Genomic DNA, 18,902 nt, shown 5'->3' on the forward strand with positions numbered 1-18,902 from the left:
AGTTTGTAGACTTCAGCAGGAAACACTTTGAATCAGTGCTGTAAAAACATGCTAAAAGCCATTCAAACATGTGGTATTGTTCCACAGTCTTACTTTGCTTTAACTGCTGTGCTTTCATTCAAGAATAATATCCCACCTTCAGTCCCCACAGCCATTTTTATAAAAAAGCAAATTATCTGATTGTGGAAAGTTGGAGTCATGCTCCTTAGAATAAAAGACCCCTAAATTTCATCCAGCATGCCTGGTTACCATTCAGCTAATGACTTCCAGCAGAGGCGGCATTTTACAGAAAATTTAAGCCAATATTGTAAAACTGTGGTTCTAAAACTGGAAAAGAAACAGGTTCAGAGTAAGGTGACAATAGGCATAAAGGCAGCTTATCAACAGACACTTTCAATACCAGCTTCTATGTGAAAATTCTGAACATGGAACTGCTGCAATCCAGACAACAGATTTGGATAGTTAAGAGTGAAATATGATGTTTCTCTCTGAGTCAGAAAACAAATTATGTGAAGCAGGTTACAGTGAGAGAAAAGCCAAGTATGTGCAACAAATCTTAAGGCACAGAATGGGGCTCAGGGGAGAACATGGAGGCTAAATACAGCAGTGGTTAAACCAGATGCTGATGATATACAAGTACTCCTGGGGAAAATATATTATTAAAGCATCAACGCAGCAGGCCACTTGTTTTATTTGAGCATACGTCCAATTTTTTCATTGACAGATTCATGGTGGATAATATTTCCTGTGTAACTCATTACTTTGCATTTTTATTTCCCAGGATTTTGTCTGGATTTTGTCTTGATTCACAGCTACGCCTGTCAAGATTTCCACTTTCAAACAGTACAAATGTGGTTCATATTGATAATTTACCACTTCAAATTACACAATAATTCAACATCGCTGCTAGGTAATATTAACGTTACTAACTAACAATTAGCAAGCTAGCAAGCACGTAACGTAATAAAGTCAATGCAAAGGCATGAATGAAGAGGAAAAAGAGGAGGCTGTTGGAAATATCAACATTTTCCTCAGACATAAGATTAAGAAGACAAACGCTATATGACTTAAAATAAAAATAAAGGCCTGTCCACTGAAAGATGAATTTACATTGCCTGTGCCTTTTCTGAAAATGTCACCAAACACGTCACAGATAAAAACATGTTTGATCCCTCTGATTTTGTCTATACACATTTAACTTGAAATTGCTCAGCAGGGACTTTTCTTTCTTGTCTCTAAAAGGAAATGATCACACCGTATCCTCAGAGCCTTTTCATTTCCTGTTATTGAGGAACTCAGAGTTGCCATGGCAGCGGACACAACCTCGTTGACAAACAATCACCCGGTTGCCAAGGAAATTACAGCTTACCACAGTGTTTATTTGTTTGACCTTTATTTTCCTGCTAAATAGTTGAGCTTGTGCCAGGTCCCAACATTAAATGAGCCTTTATGACGATGGTTTACTGTAGCACAGTTGGTTTAAATGCCTGTTTTGAATTTGTGGAATCTGTGATGGGATCCTTTTTTATCGAAAATGTCTTAATTGTGACCAATTTGTCCTTTCCTCCCCTGACAGTTCCCATGAAGGTTCAAATGCATGACCTGTTCTTACCCCGACCAACACTGTTTGTACATGAATCTGTGTAAGTGTGTGTGTGTGTGTGTGTGTGTGTGTGTGTGTGTGTGTGTGTGTGTGTGTGTGTGTGTGTGTGTACAGGGGAGTGTTTGTTTTGATTGAGGGCCCACAACTGAAAGTCATCCAAGTCAAACATGGCTTTAACTTGTCTGCCATCTCTCTGACTTCTTGCACAGAGTCTTTTAAATATTTAGGTGACACTTTGCAACCATGGGAAAAGAGGAAGACGCAAAGTACACAAAACCTGGGCACAAACTTGTGACTATGGTTGCTGGTTAGATATGGGACATGTACTCTTTAGAACTGTGTTCATGTGTTCCTTTCAACAACAATTCAAGTGCTCCACATAAGGCATAATACTAAAGATTATCATGGAATAAAAGTATTTTCTGACAATATTTATGGTCAGCATTTTTTTGTGGCAATTCAATGTATTTACATCCTGAGATTTTTTAATGTTAGTGGTACACTGTAAGAAAAAAAAAAACTGTTTAATTCATGGTAAAATACCGGCAGCTGTGGTTGCCAGAACTTCATCGTAAAAATGACATTGAGTTGGTTTTCTACTGTAAATTTAAATGTAAATATTATAAGAAACTGTAATTTTGACTGAATAGTCCCTTTATTTTTTGGGTTATTGTGTCCTGTTGACATTATGGTATTTGTCCTTTAAGTTTACATAAAAAAAACTCTGTTTTCTACAATTTAAAAGTTTAATAGTATTCCTTCCTTTACGGTAATTAAAAGCAGCTTCTATGGTGATATTAAATTTTTTATTTACGCCCTATTAGTGATGCAATTTGACAGTGTTTTACTTTAATTCCTACAAACATTTTTTACAGTGTAGGATGAATGGATTTCATAGGCAACAGCTGCATCGAGTGCTCGCAGCTTCTGTAGCCTACGTTAGAAGCACAAAAGTCAAGGAAAAATGACCAAATCTGCAAACTTCAAAAGTAAAAAATTTGGGAAATACTCTGAATACTCTAACGTGGTATGAAGCCATGCAGAGGACACATCATAACGATGTTGCATCAATAACATGACGCAAATCCAGGATTCACTCACTCTTACAACACTTTTTAACCTTCACTCATCTCATCCATCATCTCATTTTCAGACCATACAGCAGCAGTTAGCATGTTCAAACAAGTTAAGTATGACTGAGCAGAGGGCAAGAGACATGATGAAAGAGAAAGAACACCTGCAAGATGATGTGATGCAAGACAAATTACTCCACAAACATGACAGTGAGCTGAGTGATGGTGATGTTCAGGGCAGCTGAGGAAAATCAGTTTGAAAGCGTACAGTGTTGTCATACGGAAAATATTAATATTACACATGCAATTTGTAATGCATACATGTCCACTAAAAATGGAATCACATGGGGAAAAACTTTCAAATATCTCATTTTAGGTCTAAGCCTGTTACCTTTGATGTGGTGATAAGTAATCAGCTCAGAGATTCCTGACAGCCCAACCAACCACAATAAAGTACAGATGCTCCAGTGTTTCCCAGTTCGACTGAAATCACAGGAAACAAATGTGCAGCATGAAGTAATGGGAGCATCAAAGGCCAGCAGAGATAAGAGCGCAGACAGTGAAGTTGGAAAAACCTGGAGTTTGTCTGAGAGAATCTGTCAGACTCTGGTCTGACAAGTATTTTAAATCCTCCAGTAAAAGTATCCCACTTTGGTATTAGAAAGCAAAGTAAAGAAAATCAAAACCACAGTGGAAATACTCAATGTGACATGTAAAGGTACCATATTCAGACATTTCATTACACGAAAAAAAGTAATATTAAAATTATATCAATGAACGTAAAAGCAAAACGTATTAAAGTATCCAATTTAAAACAAGTGATTGTGAAGGAAAGTGTGTTTAGTTTCACTTCCTGGTAAAATTGCTGTGTCTTCAGTTTTTGTGATTTGGTGATCAGTTTTAAATGAATAAAAAGGTGGGATTTAAGAAGCAAAAGAAGACCTGTTATCTTTATATTATTATTATTACTATTATTATTTTCTCCTTTTTTTATGTAAAGCGCTTTGTGTTGCATCTCTCTTGTATGAAAAGTGCTATACAAATAAAGTCTGATTGATTGAACTGAAAGATGGTATAATGCACCATAGAGCTGAACTACAGAGTTGGGCATTGGTGACCAAGGGGAAAGGGGCTTGTTCAAGGAAACTGTAGAAAATGTAATGCAGTGCTCTCTACGGAGACCTTCCAGCAGAGAAAATGTGATAAAGTGTCCTAGGGTGTACTTCCAGCAGAGAAAACATGATAAAGTTCCCAATTGGGTTCAGATTCAGTGGAGAAAACATGATGAAGTGCCCTCTGGGTTGCACTTCCAGCAGAGAAAACATAATAAAGATAAAGGGTGGCCTTAAAATTGAGAAAACATGATGCAGATCCATATGGGTTACCCTACATACTAGAAAACTTCATGTCCAGTCCATGAGACATGTATCTGGTTACATTTGGCTTGGCTTTATGCGCATCTGCTGCAGATGTTGTAGCGTGTGAATTTACATTCTTCCATGTGTGTCCATGCTGACATAATCTGAACGTACAGTATATACATGCATGTGCAGTTTTACTAAAACGTGAAACGGAAAAACATCTACAATATATGCATGTGTGTGTGTGTGTGTGTGTATGAGACAAATTTGTTTCGAGGTGTTTGAAACTGAAGCACTTCCCTCTATGACTCAGCTACTCTGACAGCATGTTCTTCACTGAATGGACACAGTATCCTCCTTCAACAGGCTTCATGTTTTTCCCAGCCTTGTCTCCCTCCTCTGGGTCTCAATCTGTAGGGGTGATGGCCGACACCCTTCCACGGCTTGTTTTACTTCACTCCCTCATCATGTTTGCTTGCCTCTTGCTCTACATGAACCCTGATCCATCACTGAGTATAATTACAGTGCTCCACACATAAATTCAAATACAAATCCCAGAAAATATTGGTACTATCAAAACAAGCAGAGCAGTGGTTATTTTGAGATCCAGGATATTTATTGGGCTCATTTTGCTGCTCTGCAAGTAATTTCAGGCTTTCCTCCATTCATCTTTAAATAAAAAGGCCTCTCTAATTTTCTCTTAATTTCCTGATTGAAGCTCATGCAATTTAAATGTCAAATGAAATGTTTTTTTCTTGATTCTCTGATGATGAAGTACTTCTTACTTTTTCTACCAACAAATATGGGCATAGCGGGCTATGATGTCATGCTCGAGAATTTATGGCTCCCAAAAGTAAAACTACTTTATCCAACAGTAGCTCACAGTAGCTGCTGTTATAGTCGCCCCTTTGTGTTTGGTGAATTTGAGACATCCTGCTACTCTTTTGGTCAGGAGTTGGATCATATGAATTCACCGGTCAAAGGTCACCGCGCAGTCTGCATGTGAATGATGTAAATGGAGCACATAAAAGAAATGTGACTAGGAAAGCATGACATCATTTTTCAGTCTCAATATTGGGCTACAGATCCAGCTCCCTGTTTTCAGCTATAAAATATTTTAAGCTTTCAAAAAGGCTGCTTTACAAGATTTCACTGTGGAGCTTTCAGTGCAAGATTTTAGACATACTGACGTAATGAGCCAAAGTAAAGTTAATTAAGTTAACTGTCCGATTATACTTTCTGTAAAAACCTGAATGCTGTTTCAAAGCCCCCTTCACGCTGCCTGGAATAAATCCTGTCAAAAACAAAAGACTGAATTCTTTATATCGGCATTTATTGGCCTAAATTAAACTAAGTGGCACATGGCATTAAGTTGTAATGTGCAAGCAACATAGACACTAAGATGTGTTTAATTCTATTGTTCAGAGTGTTTCGGAGTGTTTGCGTGACAAAGCAAAGGAAATAGATTTGGTGAGCCATGACTTGTGTACGAAAAATTTTCCCCTTTTTCCAAGTCGTTCCAAATTTTCTTTGGAACGACTTCTTTCTTTCACATTCATTTTTTTTTCCAGCTGGTAACTAATTTTCCAATTATTCTGAATGCAGAAGACATGCCCTATCTCACAACGTTAATGAAAGTGAAAATAAGTTTGTATATCGGCCTCTTACTACACCCTTCCGCAAAATTTCATGAAAATGGAACTAGTAGTTTTCACATAATCCTTCTTACAAACAGACGAACCGAGCCGAAAAACATAACCTGGTCATGGCTATAATGACTATAATGTTCATGACCTTAATGTTCTCACTGGTATCTGGTGTCCTGGTTTGCCAAACCACCATACTCTATTTTGATTTGATGCTCTTATCTGCCTGTATACAGCTGTGTCTCTCCTGTGGACAGTGCACATTAATGTCTTCATGTGGTAGCAGTTTGTGTGCATCCACTGTACTTGATTAGTGATGCAGAACAGGAATCCTCCATGTTAATCTTGTCTAATTTAAGGGAGGAGAGATGATCACTGCAATATATAATTACAGGGCAGTAACAGAGACACATCAGGGGCCAACCTCAGCCGACCCTCGAGCACAATGCAGGCGGCTGAGGCGAGACCCTCGGCTACCTGGGTGGCTGGGAGAGATTAGGTCAAAGGGCAGAATTTATAGTTTAATGGAACCATGCATAGAGAAAATTACAAGGTGGTCCTCTTATCCCAAGAATTTCACAATCAGTAAATCTGCCACTCTAAATGAGTATATGTCATCATGCTGAGTATTTATTATTCTAGTCGAACATTGTCGTTATACTTTCCCACAGAACGTTCCAGCCCAAAACCAACCGAGTGGCAGTGCCATCCCAAGAGTCATGCTGCTAGTGTGGCCAAAAACAAGTGGTTTTCTCTTTTTTATGTTTGGACATGTTGGCTACTGCTATTCGTGTTAAGTATGTCTACCAAAGCAGATACTGTTAGCTGATGCCAGAAAAGTGCCAGAAAAGTAATCCCTCCATGTTTCTTTCCTGCCACCACAAGGTCCCAGTTAACCTTGGTCAGGGTTTAATATAGAGACTAGTAAAATGGAAATTTATCTCTATGAAAATGTCATCTTCATTTGCTTAACCAGTCAACCTCAGAATGCAAAAGAGGAAAAGAAATATCAAAGGTCTGTGTGTGTTAAACAGCCTGACAAAATCAGCTTTTTGTTTGGTTGCCATGGGGATTTCACTAAAGAGAGGGGGAGGTTATCTGTTATAAGTCACTCAACTATGACAGCAGACAGAAACATGCATCACTCTGTAGGTGTTTTTATCTGCAGCAGCCATAGGCACCGGATACAAGTAAGCATAGTAACCAACAACACATATGCGCACACCTTGAGATACAGATCTTTTCAACCCTATACTGATCAGGTCAAAGGTCGCTCTGGGCCTGGGTGTGTGATCTGTTTATGATGGAATGATTACACAACTTGAAGTGTGAGTTCAAAGTCAAAACAGATTCCAAGAGAGTGAGACGTCTGACATCATCATCATGGTGCAATCACAAGCCAACCAGTTATACTGTGTCACCAAAAACTACACTAAATGTGCTCTTATATTCAAACTATTGTCCTGTAAATATCTTACCTATAGTGTATTGCTATCTATACGACTGCAGTACTTGTAATTCTGAATTATACAGTCATGGAAAAAAATATGAGATCATTGTTTTCTTCAGTTTCTTGTTCATTTTAATGCCTGGTACAACTACATTTGTTTGGATAAATATAATGATAACAATAAAAATAGCTCATAAGAGTTTAATTGTCTAGCCTTTTTCCATGCTTTTCTTGATAATACTCAAAATGCACCTTTAGTTGTACCAGGCATTAAAATGATCAAGAAATTGGAGAAAACAAGGGTGGTCTGATAATTCTTTCTTTGACTGTATATTTAGCCTACTGCTAGACATGTGCATAGGCTACTTTTTCTCACTGTTTATGTTAGCACAGTCATTTAACGCTGGTCATGTTAACTATTGTCAATACTGTTCATTCTCTGTTATCACTGGCCAATTTATTTTGTACACCTGTTCAACTGCTCCTTAACGCAAAAAAACTAATTCCTCAAATAAAGTGGGCACTGAGTGTATATCTTAGCATATTCATATCTTACCTTAAATGTTTATTATTTATTTGACCACTACATTACGCTGCACTTCACTGCTTTATTGCATTTCTGGTCAGATGCTCAGTTTATTGTCTCTGGACAAAACTAAACAAATATGACGTTAAATGAAAAATAAATAAAAAAGGATATGTGGACACCACGATGTAACAAGCATTATTAAACCGCAGAAGTTAAAATAAACCGCCCCTTCCTAAAAAACAATAACAGGAGCACAAAAAATGACCAAAGACTGACATCCCCACCAAGGCAGCAGAGCTACGTTGCTAGGCAACACAGTTGCTTTTGACGTTCTCATTAGAAGGATGAGTTCGTTAGTGCTAGAGATGGGCGAATGAGCCTTGTGAAGCTTTTGAGGCTTCTTCCTGATTGTAACGAAAAAGATTCAAAGCTTCAAAGCCTCAAAGACAGTCACTTTGCGTCTCCTTATAACAAATGAAGCAGCGCCAAAGATTTGAATCATTCACCTCACTTTTGGTACTTTGTTGTGACGTCTAAAGCCTCAAATGTCATCGGTCATGTGATCACGGAGCTTTGATACAAGCCTCAACACAGTGTTTCGAACCAGTCTCCTTTAAAAGACTAAAACAGGTTTCAGAGCCTCAGTGCTCTCTTTACTCACCTCTCTGCTCCAGGTTCAACTTATCGGTGCAAAACACAAGCAGTCCTCTCTGTCCCAGTATAACCAGTCCGCTTTGCCTCTCTGTCCAACTGCACGCCTCAAAGTTTCAAACATTTGGAGCTGAATGAGGCCTCGTAGTCACATCAGGGATTATTGGGGAGGGTCCATCACGAACATTTAGCATGTAGCTTGTTAGCTAGCTCCAGCATTCACCTGTTCCCTTAATTTTGTGGGTGTGTTTGATTTGAGTCTGGGTGATGCAGAACGCAAAGTGTGTCTTCTAGGATGCTCTGTCCTCTTGCGGCCACACACCCACCGCTGGCTTTTTCTTTTGTTCCTTTCTCAAACAGTGTATCAGGACTTTTAAATGTCACCTTCGTAACGGATCTGAAATGTAGCAAAGTGGACGAGCTGGTAGACTGCATAGCTTGTTGCCATAGTAACAAGAGGAATGTAGTGTTTTACTTTCACCCCTGCTAAATCCATCCATTAGCCTACTTGTGGATATTTTATTTAACTAACTAACTAACTAACGAACTAACTGTAAATTCAGATTACAGAGCTTAACAATTTAAACCATTTGAACTTTTTTCATCATATATCTATTACTTTTAGCTGGTTAGATATCTCACCATTAACCTAACTAACTGTTTCAACTGTTTCTCCATAACATTAAGCTAACTACTTGAACTCTAAATTTGTTAGCAGAGCAAACCATTTAAACCATTTATCCACTACTGTTAAGCTCAATATTGAAACTTTTATCTACAGCTTTAAGCTTTTTCACCATAACTTTCAGCTAGCTACCTTGGTTATTTCACCTTTTATCTAGCTAACAACTTCAACTGTCCATTACATTTAGCTAACTACTTTAGCATTAATTGGCTAAATCAATTAGCTTAGCTAATCATTTAAACCATTTATACTTTTAGTTTTTTGACTATTTATCCTGCTTTAGCTAGCAATTTAAACTTTAAGCTAGCTATGGTTTCTCCCTGAGCTAACTTTTTGAACTGTTAATTCAGTGCTTCTGTTTATTCCAAACATGTATTGATTGAGTTTCTGTTCATTTTCTAACAAGTTTTCTAGTTTATAATATTTTGTTAAATAATTTTAATAATTTAATGTCTTTCTTTCATTCTTTAAAAAGAATTTTGAATTAAATACTCCACAACCTTTCCTCCATACAACTACCCTATTTGAACTACAGAAGTTCAAATGGGGTAGCCCACAAACTGGTTGGGAATCTTGTGTGTTACAATCTTCTTTTGTTACACAGGCCTACTATAAATAGCCTATACATATGGAGTTACAGCCACATAGAAAGAAGCCTTGCACAGCGGACCACAGGTGTGTGTGTGTGTGTGTGTGTGTGTGTGTGTCTTTAGTCACTCCCAATTCTTTGTTGATTCACCTTGACTTATTCATCAGTTGGGTTATCTTGCCACTCAGCAGTGAATAGATTGGTGGAGTCACATGTCAGGTAGATTATGACAGAGCACACAAGGCAAATGTAATTATTTATCAGAGCTTGGCAGCTTTCCAACTTGACCTTAGCAACAGTTAACATGTGGAATATCATTTTGTGTTGACCCCTCAAAACCATCTATCTAGCAAAGAATACTGTGACCTACAATAAACCTATGATCATGTATGATAGTATAACCATTTAACTGTCCATATAGTAGCTCTGCAGCAGCTCTTTGTTGAACTCTGGGAATGTGTGAAATAAAGCTGCCAAAAAGGAAATTGGGCCTGAATAGCAGATCAGAAGAAAGGCGTTTGTAGCCTACAGAGTATTAATAATTCAGTGTTTATTCCACAAAAATGTTTGGCAGGCATTATGAAAATTAATCAGTAGCCTGTGGGAGTATAAAATGCAGTCTAGTGATGACCTGAGTACTTATTAGGTCCAGCTGTTGATATACAGAGCCTGCACTTTTGTGACATTGATTAAAAAAAAGACGTAGGCTATAAATACCAAACATTATTGTATTTATTTTTATTTTATTGTGCAATAACCACTCCAGACATTTCTGACATTCCTTTGAATAAAGAAATGTCTGGTATGTTTTTTCAACAAAATAAAGTTTAGTAAACCACAAACAGAAGTACTCAAATCTCTCATTTAAGACAACACCACAGTGTAAAATAGTCTGTTACAAGTAAAAATTCTGCTTTTTAAAGGTCGACTTGAGTCAAAGTACAAAATGATAAGCATTAAAATTAATTTAAAGTAGCAAAAGTAGAAGTTCTCATTATGTAGTATTGCTCATCAGAATAATGCATTTTCTATTATTGGATTATAATTGTTATTGCATTAATGTGTACACTTTGATGTTGCAGCTGTAAACTCTGATTATATATATACAAAAAATATTATTTTAACCTTTTTATAATATGTTATTGGCTAATTACACTTAATGTAATATTGTATTATCAATCAGAATCTGCAAATTATCCAAAGTTATTAAATCAATGCAATGGAGTACAAAGAAGGCTACAATAATTGCCCTGAAGTGTATAGTGGTGGAGTACAAGTGCAATTGTACTTGAATAAATGTACTACTACTACTACTACTACTACTACTAATAATAATAATAATAATAATAACAACAACAACAACAACAATACTACTACTACTACTACTACTACTAATAGTAATAATAATAATAATAATAATAATAAAAACAACAGCAACAATACTACTACTACTACTACTACTACTACTACTAATAATAATAATAATAATAATAATAAAAGTTAAATTAAAGTTAATATAAAGGCCTTATAACGGTATAAAAATGAGCACTTTAATTGAACAAATAAGCTATATGTTTAATAATTGCTAGTCACGTATTTTTATTCTTATTCCAAAGTTTGCCTATAATAACAACGGTTTAAGAGAGGAAAAGTTTAATTTACTGTCATTACGTTCAGAGCCACAGTGTTTTTTTCTCCTCGTATACTCACACAGACTCGACACAAGCCTCTCCCACTGTTGAAAAAAAAACAGAAAAGTTTCAGATGAACTATTTCCTCGGTGCTATAAATACAGGACGCAGCGCACATCTGCACTTCAGAGCGAGGCGTGGTCAGTCAGCTAACAGGTGGACCAGTCACACTTCATCCGCAGGATAACTACCGTGTTTTCTTTCTCTCCGGTAACACAAACAGCTGCAACAAGATGCCAAAGTGTCCAAAGTGCGAAAAGGAGGTTTACTTCGGTAAGATCTGATTTCTTTTTTTCAATTAGTTTTGATTATTTTCTTAAACATAATATCATGTTTCTGCACGTGAACATTTCCTTGTTTGCAAAGTGCAAATGCAAAGTTTGCGGGCTTTCTGCACAAATGAGGAAACAGGAAGCTGAGAATCACTAACAGACAAACTGACAAGCACATGACTGAAAGCATGGCTTTTTATGACACGAATAAAAATATTAAATAACCTGTTAAAAATTTTGATAAAGCAGAATGGCTCGTTTAGATAGATAGATAGATAGATAGATAGATAGATAGATAGATAGATAGATAGATAGATAAGCTGGGAAATTACAGTTTCACTGCAATATTATTGAATCGTTAATTCTGATGCAAAAATGTAACCAGTGTTTTATGTTGTAGTTGGTCGAAGTGGATTTTTTTCTATAATTTTAACTGATTTGATGTACTTTGGTAATATTTAATCATGATATATATTCATATTTTGTATTTAAAAATTACAATTTGCAATGCAATCAATAACTAAGGTGGTGAATAAAATGTATATGAGTAAAGAGTACAGTATGTCCCTCTGAATTTCTCTGAAGTATAAGTAGAAAGTTGCAGAAATGTAAAATATTCAAGTAGATCAATAAGTAAAATATCTCAAAAATATGATTAAATACAGTCCTTGAATAGATGTACTTGAAACCGTTCTACCAATGACAGTACCGAGGCCATTCTGCACTGTAAGACTTTTCAAATGTAAAGTACCTTTTTGCTGATAATATAGCTGTACTTTTACTTAAGTACAATTTAGATTGCAGGATTGATTTGATTTAAAGAGTGCAGTAGTGCTACTTTTATTTAAGTGAATTATCTGAATGCTTCTTTAACCACTGAAACAGAACTTTTTTTGCTGGTTAAGATGGAGCTAATTTTATGCACTTTTAGGTATGAGACCAAATAAATAATGCATCATATTTAAGAAGCCAACGTTCCGGATGTAAAAAGAAGAGTAACTTCAATGTAAAAAAGTACAATATTTTAGCCTGAAATGGAAGCATGAGGTAGCAGGAAATGAAATTAATCAACTTAAGTTCAGCACTTGAGTAAATGCACTTTCTTTCTTTCCATCACTTTCATCCCAATTAAATTTCATTTTTGCTCACAGTCCTTTGCTGTCAGTCTGATGCATTTCTATTTTCCATATAATCTTTATTCATTGATACAGTATGTGTATTTTTGCAGATTAATGCCCAGTAGCCTTAAAAGGTCACTGCACTCTGTAAGCTTTCTTGTTCTCAAGTTACTAGTTTGAGCTCTGTGCTGCCCGTAGAAATTGAATTGTCCTCCCTGATGAGCAACATGAATAATGACCCGATGCTCGTGGAGGAAGCAGGCTTCTTCTGCCCTGAAATTCAGCTCCATCCTTGTTGGTCTGTCTCATGAGGATACCATCAAAGCAGGGAGCAATTGCTGCATCTGGGGAGGAAAGGGACAGACCCATTTTATTCTTGTCTTAATCCATTTACCACATTGTCTGCAGCTCAGTGGTGCAACAGAGTAAATCTTCTCAGAGGAGATGCACGGAGGCCGAGCGCCAATACAGAATACACAGCAAAGTCTTTGGACTGTCAGTCAGATGAATTGACCGTGCAGCCAGGGAGCCATGCTTCCCATTCTTCCTTTCCATGGATAAACTTTCCCCATCTGGCCAAAACAAGCAAACCAATTTGTTTCAGCCAGACAGGCTGACCAAAGAAAATATGCTCTTTTGTAAAATATTGCTGAGGAGAAAAGTAGCCTGGCAGAAAGCTTCTTTAAGTGGAAGCACAGGCTCATCATTATCCTTAACTGACTGCATACATTTCCCCACAAAACCTCCTCTATAAACTTGCCTCATGTCTCACTCCTTTAACATGACTGCCTCCATCACACCTCACTACTTCACTCCCCCATCCTCTTTTCTTTCTCTCTCCGTCTCTTTTGCAAGTCATCTGTCTTAATGTTTCTAAGCTCTCAGATGGAAACAATCAGGCTACCGCTGCCTCGCTGAATGATGAGGGGGGAACTTGGTCCAGTGCCAGATACACAAAGAGCACAAGACAAAAAAAATTAAATACAATACTCTTGCTTTCTACTGAAGGGCTTTAAATAAGCATTGGAAGCAAATAAACATGTAGCGTAGGTTATGTGTTGTATCTGCAGAAATGTCTTCAAAATTGCTTGAGAAACCTCAAATAGGCTCTTCCATGTTATCCCACAGGCAAATTAATATCTAGAATTACAGTAACTCACCAAATATGCTGCCTGTTTAATCTATCCAAAAATATAGATATAATGTGTTATTTATTGAGCTTCAAAGCTGCTAGCAGACAGATTTTTTTTTACCTTTGCACACAGCCAGGCTATATATTTCCCTGTTTCCAGTCTTGCGCTAAGCTAAGCTAAGCTAACCGGCTGCTGTCTGGAGCTTCATAATATTTAACAATAGTTAGGTTAAAAACACGACAGTAGTATCAATTTTTCTTATGTAACTCTACCAAAGTAAGCAATTGAGTAACTTATTTTCCAAAATTGCCAATTATTTGTTTAATAAGTAAGATTTAGAGGTGTTGGTAGGCAGATTTTGTTACCTTTGGACGGAGCCAGACTGTTTTTTAGCCTTTGTGCTAAGCTAAGCTGACATGCTGCTAGTTGTAGTTAAATATTTAGCATACAGTGTTGGTGGTACCAATCTTTTCATGTAACTCTACGCAAGACAGCGAATTAATCACTTATTTGTAAAAATAATCATTTTGTGAGATTTAGAGATACTGTCAACAAGCAGGTTTTGCTAGCAAGCAGAACTGGGCTAGCTGCTTCCCTAAATGCTAATTAAGGCTCTCGGTAGGCTAGCTTCATATTTACGTACTTACTGACGGACATGAAAGTATGTATGAAAGAAAACAAGCTTATTTCCCCAAAATGTCTACTATTACGTGAAATACAAGGCTGCAGCCAGGTGGTTAACGTAGCATAGCACAAAGAAAGGGGGACACAACTAGACCTGATTATGAACCCCTTTTAATTTGTCATAATATGCTACATCTAAAGCTCATTTATAAATACAAGAGTCTAAGAAGTGGGCTTAAATAACGTGTTAATCAATGAGCTTTATAGGTGTTGGTCGGCAGATGTTTGGGCTACCCTTTTTCCAGTTTTTGTCCTAAGCTGACCAATGTTACACAGTGCTATCAATCCTCGTTTTACTCTTGGCCAGAAAGAGAATACAGGCCTTTAAAGTAGTCCTTTAAAACTTTAATACCCTGCTAATCTTCATGCCATAAAGGGTGTTATGTATTTAAGGTCATTCATTTGACACAAAATGCTTCGGACTGCATTCTTGGCCCCTTTTTTTAGCTCAACAAACTGTTACACAACCTCTGGATGAATCTTTTTTGGGATGGAATGAAGTAAATAGTTGAGCAGTCGCCTTCACAGTGTGTTTTTCCATTCAGATTTGTGTCTGTTTGTGTATATTGGGCTGTCTCCATAATGCTCCAGTCAGCGCGAGTTGATGCACAGAGCAGATTGTATTATTCTTCATGTCTGTCACGCCCCATTTATTCTCATTTAATCAGGTAAAATAAATAGACGGTGCACAAAAACGTGTGCTTTATCAGATCCATATACAATGAAGTGTAAAACAACATATATGGGCGTCAGGACAGACTCTGAGCTTGAGCTTGACCGTGAGACCGTCCACTCATTTACTCATTGGACCAACCTGTTTGCTCAGTCTACTAATTTGTTATTTGAAGTTAAACACAGTAATTATTTCGGCCTCCACCACATTTTACTGAAATGTTTTCATTCCACTGGCCTGAGAGGCTGACCTCGCCCGGCAGCACTTTCCCGCGTTTCCGCTGCCCGTTACATAATCACATGCCACATCAGGCTATTTTTAGGTAGGAAATATGTCATGTTCTAATATTGCAGGAGGGTTTGGAGGTCAGTGTGGCTTCACCTGAAACCAGAGTTATTTGCATCTGTTTATACATCTGCTGTCCTTCCTGAATTTCGGTTATGTTTTTAGAAAATCAGCAGATACTTTTCTGTTTTTTTTCTTCCTCAGTTACAACACATTCTGTAGAAATAGTCTCAGTTCATGATTACACTTCCTCCATTTACAGCATTTCCTGTGCTTGCCCTGTTTGACTTTATGCATTCACTAAGCATGATTTATTCATCTTTGCGCGTGGATTCATGGTCAGATTTTCGCTCGTAATAGTGTCATAAGTCTTATTAATTATTGTCCATCTGATCGGGTTCCTCCCCCGTTTACAGTGCTCCTGATGGGTGTTTGTGCAGATCCACCCTGCAGATAAAGACCGTCTTTATCAGAGTTTATGAGCCAGGAGGAGGACAGATTCCTCAGGGACACTGAGTCCTCTTTTCCCCTCAAGCACCACACCCGAACAATGTTCTCGAAGTCATCTGCCAAGACATGATGATCATGTTGGTCCAAAAATGATAATGTGACCCTTTGACCCTTCCATCAGATCTGCAGAGTACAGTAGCTCACTTTGTGGTGGAAGTTCATTGTGATTTATTTTGTCTTTTAATGTGTGTTTGGCAGCTGAGAAGGTGACATCACTGGGCAAGGACTGGCACAGGCCCTGTCTGAAGTGTGAGAAGTGCAACAAGACGCTGACGTCAGGCGCACATGCAGAGGTGAGACACCTGAAATAATGCGTACAACAATATCTTGTAGGCTACATAAGGTTTGATGGCACTTTATCAAATCTTTAGAACTTATTAAATTTCAACATTGTAATTGGTTGTCCAGACTTAAGGGTAACTTCAAACATTTTTACAACAAAAGTTATAAAAATGCTAATATTTAAAAAAAAAGAAAAGAAGTAAATCTCAAAGATTGACAATAAATATTATATTTACTTATATTTACTTATATACCCATTTGCTATTGTCTACCTTCATCATTTTACAGATTACCTTTATATTTTAGATGATTTTATATTGACAATACAATATAAAAATATAATTGGATGAATTAGAAGTATGACAGTTAGGAGAAACAAGAAATGCAGGCTAAGTTAAGATTTGATGACAAAGCCAGGGCATCACTTTTGGATTTCTTTTTAAAAAATTGATTTCAGGGTCTAAAATGAAAAAACATTAATCCACAAGATAACATGTTGAAGTTAGAACACTTTTTTCCAACATGGTCCAAAGTTGTTAAGACATAAAACAAGCCATAACATCAGCATACAATACATTGTTGCCAATGCTAATACAAGTCTGCCTCTTACAGCATGGGGGCAAGCCATACTGTCACAAGCCCTGCTACAGTGCTTTGTTTGGACCTGGAGGTAAGCACGTTACCCTCAGTCACCTTTGCTCATAAGGCCAGTATCACACTGCATGAGGATGGTGTTTTATATCTGATTGTGTTGGGGTTGTAAATGTTCCTGACAAAGCACACAATGTCATCTGATACGGTGACACACTCAATAAACCACTCCTTACATGATTGGCACCATTTCCTTTAACTCTAATCTTGTGTGAAAGAAGATATTCTCTCCCAGATTTTCAAAGTCAATGTCTCAAATTCCTAATGTTGATGCTAGTTTGAAGATTCCTTCTCGTCTCTTTTCTATCAGGATTTGGACGTGGTGGAACCGAGAGCTACAAATATTGATAGACAGGTAGTGTGCCGTCATTTTCATACATTTTGTTGTTTGTGGTGTATTTTCATGATATTTGTTTAGGCAAACACAAACCATGGCTCTAAGCAAATCCATCATGTACTTTGCACTGTCTGATGTGTGTTTCCTCTGCTTCATCATCAGGTTCAATGTTGCCTGGAAACTAAATGAAGAAGCCAGCATGCTTACGACTCCCAGTAAAACCAGCAAACAAACTGGGTTGTCATTAAGAAGAATCATTCTGTGTGTGCTTTTGATCTCTGGTTTCTGGAGATGATTGTGTATTCCAATGATATAGTAATAAAGGCGTTGTCCTCTACTCTCTTCCTGTTCTCAAGGTGGACATTCTGATTAAACACATTCAATTTGTGTAATTTTTTGGGGGGGGATTTTTATTTCTCTGCAGTCTCTGCATGAAATACCCTTCAATAACAGCAACTTCTTTGCCGTTGCCGATGTTCCAGTCACTTTTGTTATCAAATCTGTTTCCTTTCCACTGCATTTGATGAAATATGGGTCTTTCGCCTAAAAAAAAACTTCTACTGACAAAATTATGACACCATACTTTTATCACATTACAATAAATACATTTTAAGTAAAATAATGGGTTTTTATTTATACAGTCTATGTTTTGAACTCGATAAAAACAATGTGATCATGTGATTTTCACCTGACTGCAAGCAAAATGAAGTAGTAGAAATTGGCAGGGAAAAAAATGGTCCCTGTTCTGGAGCTTTTAGTTATTTAATTTATCCTTTATTTATATCTCAAGGCACAGAAAAAAAAACGAAAACAGAAAACCCCCACAATGAAATAACAACAACAGACAAAACACTACTGAAAACACTAAAAACAATCTACATTGTAACATGCAGCAGAAAAAATGAAAGCAGTTTTTCCCAATCCAGTATTAATCTGGGGAACATTGAGCATTAAGCAATCACTTGAGCGTGTTGGATAATTACTATGTGACCAGTTTAATAAAGTGCTGAGGTTTGGTGGCTTGGTGCCTATCAAGACTTTATAAATGAAGAGAAACCAATGCATATCTTGTCTCAGAGATAAAGGTGCCCATCCCACCTTGTTGTATAAAATGCAATGATGGGTGGAGTAACTGTCAGCAGTAATTAGTCTGAGTGATAAACAGAGTCCAGAGGCAGAAGCATGTCTAAAGATAACATCAGCATAATCCAGAACTGATAAAAAGATTCAGTTCCCTACAGAACAAAGGGAGATTTGTATCGTTTGTGTATATGTTTTTTGTTTTAATTTACTTACAAGTATGTCAATATGAAATTTAAATGTGTTTTTGATTGGACTAGACACCCAGATATTTGTATACTGAAACCCCTTCGATACTGTGTCCTTTTAAGGTGTTATATGTAGATCATCATCTGCAAAATTTCTGGCTCTTGCTAATATCAATATAAATGTACATGATTTTGTCTGAATTGAAAAGAAAATTTCAGATTGAGAAGAGAATGTAATTTGTCAAAGGATGAAGATTTCAATGGCAGAATGTTATAGTGGATGTAATGTTGTTAATATAAATAGTAAACAGGACAGGACCCAGTCATGAACCTTGTGGCACCCCCTTAGTTCATGGCAAAAATGCAGAGCGATTGGAGGCAAATCACATGATCTTCCTGAGCAGATGGAGT

At 37.1% G+C, this 18,902-nt stretch overlaps 1 protein-coding gene across 1 annotated transcript; it reads left to right on the forward strand.

The window, feature by feature from the left end:
- The first annotated feature begins 11,394 nt into the window (after nt 1-11,394).
- crip1 (cysteine-rich protein 1) lies at nt 11,395-17,599 on the forward strand. Its single transcript, XM_059352550.1, has 5 exons — nt 11,395-11,551; nt 16,152-16,246; nt 16,848-16,905; nt 17,197-17,241; nt 17,386-17,599. Exons 1-4 carry the CDS (start codon nt 11,512-11,514, stop codon nt 17,232-17,234), a joined length of 231 nt encoding a protein of 76 aa, XP_059208533.1. The 5' UTR covers nt 11,395-11,511; the 3' UTR covers nt 17,235-17,241; nt 17,386-17,599.
- Nucleotides 17,600-18,902: the final 1,303 nt, after the last annotated feature.

The sequence above is a fragment of the Centropristis striata genome, chromosome 16 (assembly GCF_030273125.1).
Source record: "Centropristis striata isolate RG_2023a ecotype Rhode Island chromosome 16, C.striata_1.0, whole genome shotgun sequence".
Taxonomy (NCBI): Eukaryota; Metazoa; Chordata; class Actinopteri; order Perciformes; family Serranidae; genus Centropristis; species Centropristis striata.

Bases quoted from the DNA above. Each gene is read 5' to 3' on its own strand.
- crip1 (XM_059352550.1), top strand. From the start codon at position 11,512: ATGCCAAAGTGTCCAAAGTGCGAAAAGGAGGTTTACTTCG. The intron at 11,552-16,151 runs GTAAGATCTGAT...TGTGTTTGGCAG, and splicing joins CGAAAAGGAGGTTTACTTCG to CTGAGAAGGTGACATCACTG. The intron at 16,906-17,196 runs GTAAGCACGTTA...CTTTTCTATCAG, and splicing joins TGCTTTGTTTGGACCTGGAG to GATTTGGACGTGGTGGAACC.